We start from the raw sequence: 9,180 nt of genomic DNA on the forward strand, positions 1-9,180 counted from the left end.
GACAGTCTCAAAATGGGTGAGCAGTGTGGTCGGCCAGTAGGAAAAGCAAGTAGGATGCTCGGCCAGTAGGAAAAGCAAGCAGGAAGAGGGAGATAGTGATCCCCTTATATAGAGCGCTGGTGAGACCACATTTGGAATACTGTGTTCAGTTCTGGAGACCTCACCTACAAAAAGATATTGACAAAATTGAACGGGTCCAAAGACGGGCTACAAGAATGGTGGAAGGTCTTAAGCATAAAACGTATCAGGAAAGACTTAATGAACTCAATCTGTATAGTCTGGAGGACGGAAGGAAAAGGGGGGACATGATCGAAACATTTAAATACGTTAAAGGGTTAAACAAGGTCCAGGAGGGAAGTGTTTTTAATAGGAAAGTGAACACAAGAACAAGGGGACACAATCTGAAGTTAGTTGGGGGAAAGATCAAAAGCAACGTGAGAAAATATTATTTCACTGAAACAGTAGTAGATGCTTGGAACAAACTTCCAGCAGACGTGGTTGGTAAATCCACAGTAACTGAATTTAAACATGCCTGGGATAAACATATATGCATTGTAAGATAAAATACAGGAAATAGTATAAGGGCAGACTAGATGGACCAGGAGGTCTTTTTCTGCCGTCAGTCTTCTATGTTTCTATGTTTCTAAGAGAAGAGAGTAAATTCACATGCTTCACTTAACTTTTACAAGCAATGGATTTGTTTGCTTTCAAAGAGTCCACTTCATTGTTCCTGAAGTAGCATACCCAGCCCTTGAAATAACTGGCCTGGCAAGATTATATTTTATTTTTTCCTCACATACTTTCGAAAATTTAAACTGTGCTGGCTGGTTCTATTCTGGCCTGCCATCAAAATTTGACAGTAAAACAGTGGGGATTGTAAATTTTATTTTGTTATTTTTTTTAAAAAAAAATCAGTTTGTTGCTTGAGCTGTCAAGCAAAAATAACTCCTGGCAGTTCTAAGAATTCTTGAATAATACATGTGCTATAAAGAAAACAAAAATTTAAAAATTCTCCAGGGTCTATTACTTTTTAATAGGAGTCCATCTCTATGTCTTTCATTCTTTTTTTAGAGCCTTAATTGGAAATAATATTTATTCCCTGGTTTTTTTTCTGATCTATAAAAATGGTTGTACGTGATTTTGGGAAGCCCAAGTTGTTTAAATAATGGTGTTATAATAGAAAACGACACCTTGGTAAATACTAATGGAGTAATGCAGCTTTTTTATTTTTCCCTATGATAAAATTCGCTGGCTGGGGAATTCTGGGAGTTGAAGTCCAAATATCTTCAAATTGCCAAGGTTGGGAAACACTGCCTTAAAGGATGCCTATTTTATTTTAATAATAATAATAATAATAATAATAATAATAATAATAATAATAATAATAATAACAACAACAACAACAACAACAACAATAATAATAATAATAATAATATTAATAACATCTTCGGGACCGCCTTCTGCCGCACGAATCCCAGCGACCGGTTAGGTCCCACAGAGTCGGCCTTCTTCGGGTCCCGTCGACTAAACAATGTCGTCTGGCGGGACCCAGGGGAAGAGCTTTCTCTGTGGTGGCTCCGACCCTCTGGAACCAGCTCCCCCCTGAGATTAGGATTGCCCCCACCCTCGTTGCCTTTTGTAAACTCCATAAAACCCACCTCTGCCGTCAGGCATGGGGGAACCAAAACATCTCCCCCTTGCCCATGTTGTTTTGCTGTTTGATTGATTGTGTGCTTGTTTTTTATATATATTGGGATTGTTTTATGAATTTCTTAACTTAAAATTGTAATTGGATTGGTGGGTATTGGATTTGTCACTATGTACTGGTTTTTGCTATTGTTGTGAGCCGCCCCGAGTCTGCGGAGAGGGGCGGCATATTAATCTAATCTAATCTAATCTAATCTAATCTAATCTAATCTAATCTAATCTAATCTAATCTAATCTAATCTAATCTAATCTAATCTAATCTAATCTAATCTAATCTAATCTAATCTAATCTAATCTAATCTAATCTAATCTAATCTAATCTAATCTAATCTAATCTAATCTAATCTAATCTAATCTAATCTAATCTAATCTAATCTAATCTAATCTAATCTAATCTAATCTAATCTAATCTAATCTAATCTAATCTAATCTAAATTTATTAGATCTGCAAGCCGCCCTTCTCCGCTTATTTGTTTATTCGTTTTTATATAAAATGGACAATCCATAGATGACATTTGTTTCATGCATTTATTGAGCATTCTTCCATGAGATTCAACACGGGTGGAAACATTTGTAGGCGCTCTACGTTTTGATGTCTCGGTAGGGTCACTACGTTTTAGGCTGCTCCTCTCTTCGGCACAGGATGCGAGTCTTCCTTCTCCTCAAATGAAAGAAAATTCACACACCAATAAGCCGAGTATCCCACACGACGCCGAGTGCCACTTCCCGCCCTGTGGATCAGCCACCACGCACGGCTTGGTTCCATCCGCGTTGTTTGGTTCTCCCTCAGCCCAGTTGATGAACCTGGCCGAGTCGCGGACGTCAAGAAAGGCCGATTTGTTGTGCCTTTCCAAAACACTTGCGAAGGCCTTATTCTCACTTGGGAGTTGAGGGGAAGGAACATGGCCTCCAGCGAGGGCACATATTGTCGCTAGCGTATCGTAATTTCCTTCTTGCTTGTTAGTCACGTAAAGTCTTTCGCTGCCACTTCCAAAGGTTCTCGCTAGAAACACAATCAAGAAGCGAAATGTTTGACTGCAGGGAACCCTCCACAACTCATGTTATAATAATAATAATAATAATAATAATAATAATAATAATAATAATAATAATAATAATAATAATAATACAAAATCCAGCATAGTGATCTCGTTTGCTGTGTTATATTGAAATAATAATAATAGTAATAATAATAATAATAATAATAATAATAATAATAATAATAATACGAAATCCAGCATAGTGACATCGTTTGCTGTGTTAAATTGACATGATAATAATATGATAATAATATGAAATACGAAATCCAGCATAGTGGTCTCGTTTGCTGTGTTAAATTGACATGATAATAATATGATAATAATATGAAATACGAAATCCAGCATAGTGGTCTCGTTTGCTGTGTTAAATTGACATGATAATAATATGATAATAATGTGAAATACGAAATCCAGCATAGTGACCTCGTTTGCTGTGTTAAATTGACATGATAATAATATGATAATAATATGAAATACGAAATCCAGCATAGTGGTCTCGTTTGCTGTGTTAAATTGACATGATAATAATATGATAATAATATGAAATACGAAATCCAGCATAGTGGTCTCGTTTGCTGTGCTAAATTGACATGATAATAATATGATAATAATATGAAATACGAAATCCAGCATAGTGATCTCGTTTGCTGTGGGACGGGACGCATTGGGTAGTAATTTTATGCACTATTTATTGAATATGATATATATACATAGAATTAAAGAATATATTTTTGCATGTTCAGTAATAGTAAATAGAGAGGGAAATTGTATCTCTTTGAGTCAAGGAGAGGCCAGGCACCCTAACCCTAACCCTTGATGTGAGTGATATCAGGTTGGCCACCAATAATAATAATAATAATAATAATAATAATAATAATAATAATAATAATACTTTATTAGATTTGTATGCCGCTCTTCTCTGAGGACTCGGAGCAGCTCACAACGGCAAAATAATACAATATAATACAAATCCAATATAAAAAACTAAATTAAAAACCCATGATTTTACTAAAAACAATCAATTCTACACAATCACATCACTCTCAGATGATAAAGTCAGAAGGGTGGGGGAGAGAATTAATCTCCTCATGCCTGGAGGCATAGGTGGATGGGGGCAGTTCTAATCTCCAGGGGGAGTTGATTCCAGAGGGCCGGGGCCGCCACAGAGAAGGCTCTTCCCCTAGGTACCGCCAGACGACATTGTTTAGTCAATGGGACCAGGAGAAGGCCAACTCTGTGGGACCTAATTGGCCACTGGGATTCATGCGGTAGAAGGCAGTCCTGAAGGTATTCTGGTCCGATGCCATGTAGGGCGTTATTTTATTTATTTATTTATTTATTTATTTATTTATTTATTTATTTATTTGTTTGTTTGTTTGTTTGTTTGATTGTTTGTTTGATTGTTTGTTTGATTGTTTGTTTGATTGTTTGTTTATTCATTCATTCATTCATTCATTCATTCATTCATTCATTCATTCATTCATTCATTCATTCATTTGACTTCTTCATTTGGCCAAATGTGATTAGATACACAACACAACCTTCGGAGCAAATGTTTTCAAGTTTTCTTACCTCTGTGAACTGACATGAAGGAATTTTCCACCTGTTTTATCTTTTTTTCAAGTCTCGCTACGGTTTCAACCAGAGAATTCAGCACTAGAAAGAAAAAGAGCATCACATTATTAGAATCGCAGAAGTCAAGCCAAGCTGTGCCAAACTAGCCCCAATTGGTTGGCATTCTGCTGCATGAATCTCAACGACTGATTAGGTCCTACAGAGTTGGCCTGCTCCGGGTCCCGTTGGCTAGACAATGTCATCTGGCGGGGCCCAGTGGAAGAGCCTTCTCTGTGGCGGCCCCGGTCCTCCGGAATCAGCTCCCTGCAGAGATTCTCACTGCCCCCACCCTCCTCGCCTTTTGCAAGAGCCTCAAAACCCATTCATGTCACCGGGTATGGGGCAATTAGATCAAGCCACCTTTCTCTGTTTACGAGATGTAATGTGTGGTTGTGAATGAATGGGCTGACTGATTTTATTATATATAGGATTTTAGTAGTAATTTTTAATTAGATTTGTTGTTGTGTTGCTTTTGTATCCTGTGAGCCGCCCTGAGTCTTCAGAGAAGGGCGGCATACAAATCTAAATAGTAATAATAATAATAATAATAATAATAATAATAATAATAATAATCTGTCTTGGACATATCTACTTATCCTTCTAGTGGATGCTAGGCATCTCAGCTGAATATATATTGGTCCTCAGAAGCAGGCATGAAATGGCGTGGGGGCAAATTAGATTATTGTCTCGTTCTGTAGCCTACCTGAACCTGGCCCTGTCTTGACAGAAAGAACAGTTTCCACAAGAAGCAATGGGTGGAAACTAAGCAAGGAGAGAAGCTACCTAGAACTAAGAGAATTTCCCTGACATTTAGAACAATTAACCAGTGGAACAGCTTGCCTCCAGAAGTTGTGAATGCTCCAACACTGGAAGCTTTTAAGAAGATGCTAGATAATTCAATTCAATTTATTAGATTTGTATGCCGCCCGAAGACTTTTTGTCTGAAGTAGTGTAGGGTTTCCTACCCAAGCAGGGGGTTGGACTAGAAGACCTCCAAGGTCCCTTCCAACTCTGTTGTTGTTGCTGCTGTTATATCAACAATACAACACAGCAAACGAGATCACTATGCTGGATTTCGTATTTCATCACCAGTCGGGCGCTTCCCAAGCACCTAGGACTGCGTGATGTAGCAGTGAATTATGTTTGCCGATCCCAGGAAAGTGGCCTTTTGCAATTGACAGATGGAGATTTTGTCAATTCCAATGGTTTTCAAATGTCCACTGAGATCCTTTGGCACTGCGCCCAGTGTGCCAAGTACACTGGGACCACTTTCACGGGCTTATGCCAGAGTCGTTGCAGCTCGATTTTTAGATCTTCGTATTTCACTAAATTCTCTAGCTACGTCTCCTCAATTCTGCTGTCTCCTGGCATTGTTTATTATTATTATTATTATTATTATTATTATTATTATTATTATTATTACTACTACTATTCCTATGCCTATTCCTATTCCTATTATTCCTATTCTTCTTCTTCTTCTTCTTCTTCTTCTTCTTCTTCTTCTTATTATTATTATTATTATTATTATTATTACATTAGCAAGACTGCTTTCCTGATTATCCCATTCCAGATGTGAATTTGCACACTGGAAAGGTCTTGCAAAGAACCAACATCTTCGCATTACGAGTCTTTCCACAGCTGCTATTTGCTTGGATTTCATCAATAAAAGATTTCAAAGAAGCTCTTTTATCAACTCTGCTCTCCAGGAGCCTTTTTTTGCATTCAGATAACAGAATAACAGAGTTGGAAGGGACCTTGGAGGTCCTCTAGTCCAACCCCCTGCTTGGGCAGGAAACCCTACACTACTTCAGACAGATGGTTATCTAACTTCTTCTTAAAACTTTCCAGTGTTGGAGCATTCACACCTTCTGGAGGCAAGCTGTTCCACTGGTTAATTGTTCTAACTGTCAGGAAATTTTTCTTTACTTCTAAGTTGCTTCTCTCCTTGTTTAGTTTCCACCCATTGCTTCTTGTTCTATGCTCAGGTGCTTTGGAGAATAGGTGGACTCCTTTTTCTTTGTGGAAGTCCCTCAAATATTACACGACACACTAGCCCTACTCTAGATTAAACTGGATTGCCAGCTTCTGCTCTGGCAATCTCACGCTACTCACCAGAGCCTACAAAACTTTTGCCAGACCCATCCTTGAATACAGTTCATCTGTCTGGAACCCAGACCACATCTCGGACATCAACACCCTTGAAAATGTCCAAAGATACTTCACCAGAAGAGCCCTTCACTCCTCCACTCGAAACAGAAGACCCTACGAAAGCAGACTATCAATCCTAGGTCTAGAAAGCTTAGAACTAGGTCGCCTAAAACACGATTTAAGTATTGCCCACAAGATCATATGCTGCAACGCTCTACCTGTCAATGACTACTTCAGCTTCAATCGCAACAACACAAGAGCACGCAACAGATTCAAACTTAATATTAACCGCTCCAAACTTGACTGTAAAAAATATGACTTCAGCAACCGAGTTGTCGAAGCGTGGAACTCATTACCTGACTCAGTAGTGTCAACCCCTAACCCCCAACATTTTTCCCTTAGACTATCCACGATTGACCTCTCCAGGTTCCTAAGAGGTCAGTAAGGGGCGTGCATAAGTGCACCAGTGTGCCTTCCATCCCCTGTCCAATTGTCTCTCCTTATCTCATTTATCTTTTCTTCCTTTCAAATATGTTCACCCATACTTTTATATCTTTTCATCTATTCTTTTCTTTACTTATATTATTACATATCTATTCTCTTCAATGTGTATTATGTATTGGACAAAATAAAAAAATAAAAAATAAATAAAAAAATTCCTGTAATTGTTCGTATATACCGTATGTTTTAGCCTCCAGCCCCCTAATTATCTCCACACACTATGTTGCATTCAGATAACAGGAATAACACCCAAGCGCTCCCAGTTCTGCCCATGTGCTAAGCCCCCCTCCCCATTCTCAAATATGGGGTTTAAATGATCACCTTCTCCTTCGGGATCCGTGTCATGTCCGTTGGCCAGAGATAATCCCAAGAGGAGAAGACTGGACAGCAGGATCAGATGCATCTCTTTGACCGTATAACCTGTACAATCCATAGAGCAGAGTTATTGCAGTATGCATGTGGTTTATAGACTCTTCGGATTTTACATATAGAGCAAAAACAATAAAAACTCTATTTAAAGAAAGAAAGAAAAAAGAATTTTACATTCCTGTTCCAGTTTACCCAGAAAATGCATAGCAAAAGATAATATCCCAGCCCAACCGAAGACATTTTTTTGATACACATCTGCCACAAACCACTAATTTAACAAGCTATAAGCAAGCATACTTTCTAGAGCAGTGATTCCCAACCTTGGCAACTTGAAGATATCTGGACTTCAACTCCCAGAATTCCCCAGCCAGCGAATGCTGGCTGGGGAATTCTGGGAGTTGAAGTCCAGATATCTTCAAGTTGCCAAGGTTGGGAAACACTGCTCTAATCACCAACACCTCTAATTACCATCCAGCAGAATGACTGTTACTAAACTACCGTATTTTTCAGACTATAAAACGCACCGGAGTATAAGATGTACCTTAGTTTTGGGGGACATCCTTAGTCTGGTCAGCTTCAGCACATTGTTTTATCCCCTGATTAGAACTTTAAAAAACCTTATTTGGAGAGAGTAACAATGAAAGAGCTTGAAAGCCAGTAAGAGCTGGGAAAATCATTAGCACCTGGTTAGAGTTGGAAAGAAACATTCGGAGCAAGTAGAGCAATGGAAAAAAAACCTGCAAAGACTTAGGGCTTGAAAAACATTCTTGCAAAGAGTAACAATGAAAGAGCTTGTAAGAGCTGGGAACATTGTTAGCACCTGGTTAGGGCTGGAAAGAAACATTTTGAGCAAGTAGAGCAATGGAAAAAACCCTGCAAAGACTTAGGGCATGAAAAAAATTCTTGCAAAGAGTAACAATGAAAGAGCTTGTAAGAGCTGAGGCGGCATACAAATCCAATAAATAATAATAATAATTTGGAGCAAGTAGAGCAATGGAAACACCCCAACACCCCTCCCCCCCCCGGTAAAGACAGGGTTTGGAAACATTCTTCACAGAGAGTAACAGTGAAAGAGCTTGCAAGCGGGTAAGAGCTTCAAACATCGTTAGCACCTGGTTAGGGCTGGAAAGAAACTTATTTGGAGCAAGTTAGAACAATGAAAAAAACCCCTGCAAAGACTTAACGGTTTGAAAACATTCTTTGCAGAGAGTAACAATGAAAGAACTGCAAGGTAAGAGCTAGGAAGATCGTTAGCACCTAGTTAGGGCTGGAAAAATAAATGTTGTAAAAAGCTACATTCAAAGTATGAGATGCACCTAAATTTTAAGCCTCTTTTAGGGAGGAAAAAAGTGCATCTTATACTCCGAAAAATACAGTATACAGTTTTTAATTAATTATCATATATTGCAAGTAAATTTCTTCTCTGCACTTACGCTTTGGTTTCTGTCCTACAGTAGATGAGGCACCCAGAAAGTACTTTCCCCCCAGTGCAGGGGTTATTTTATACCAGTCACGAATTGGGCAACATGAAGGGTTGTGCAAACTGATTACTCAAGGTGGTCCCCCTTGGCTTTCACTCTCCCTCCTCTGCTGTTTATTTAAGAACAGCCTGGTTGAAATTTTTGAAACAATTGAAATTCTCCTGTCAAAAAGGGAGGCGAAATATGTGGAAATGTTGGAGAATACAGGGTGTGTGTGTGTGAATGCATTTTCTCCAAACTATTTTGCAACGCCTGGCAATAAAACAGAGAACTTTGAAGTTTCATAATTTTGCGGAAAAATCTCTTCAGGATTTACCCTA

The 9,180-nt window shown here is 38.6% G+C and overlaps 1 protein-coding gene across 3 annotated transcripts; it reads right to left on the reverse strand.

Moving 5' to 3' along the window:
* Nucleotides 1–2,221: 2,221 nt before the first annotated feature.
* LOC139167497 (phospholipase A2 inhibitor alpha-like protein) lies at nt 2,222–8,889 on the reverse strand. 3 transcript variants are annotated; one of them, XM_070751984.1, is made up of 4 exons: nt 8,813–8,889; nt 7,332–7,430; nt 4,320–4,403; nt 2,222–2,710 (listed from the first exon to the last, which is right to left on the reverse strand). In XM_070751984.1, the coding sequence occupies exons 2-4, from the start codon at nt 7,411–7,413 to the stop codon at nt 2,370–2,372; spliced, it is 507 nt and encodes a 168-aa protein (XP_070608085.1). In that variant the 5' UTR covers nt 7,414–7,430; nt 8,813–8,889; the 3' UTR covers nt 2,222–2,369. The 3 variants fall into 3 exon arrangements, with proteins under 3 accessions (XP_070608085.1, XP_070608084.1, XP_070608086.1); XM_070751983.1 differs by lacking the exon at nt 8,813–8,889 and adding an exon at nt 7,836–8,054 and having other exon boundaries at nt 7,332–7,699; XM_070751985.1 differs by lacking the exon at nt 8,813–8,889 and adding an exon at nt 7,921–7,997.
* Nucleotides 8,890–9,180: the final 291 nt, after the last annotated feature.

The sequence above is a fragment of the Erythrolamprus reginae genome, chromosome 5, assembly GCF_031021105.1.
Source record: "Erythrolamprus reginae isolate rEryReg1 chromosome 5, rEryReg1.hap1, whole genome shotgun sequence".
NCBI lineage: Eukaryota > Metazoa > Chordata > Lepidosauria > Squamata > Dipsadidae > Erythrolamprus > Erythrolamprus reginae.

Coding starts and splice junctions, on each gene's coding strand:
- LOC139167497 (XM_070751983.1), bottom strand. CDS start 7,443: ATGGATTGTACAGGTTATACGGTCAAAGAGATGCATCTGATCCTGCTG. Junction 4,404..7,331: donor CACGGATCCCGAAGGAGAAG/GTGATCATTTAA, acceptor TTTTCTTTCTAG/TGCTGAATTCTCTGGTTGAA. Junction 2,711..4,319: donor CTTCATGTCAGTTCACAGAG/GTAAGAAAACTT, acceptor TTGTGTTTCTAG/CGAGAACCTTTGGAAGTGGC.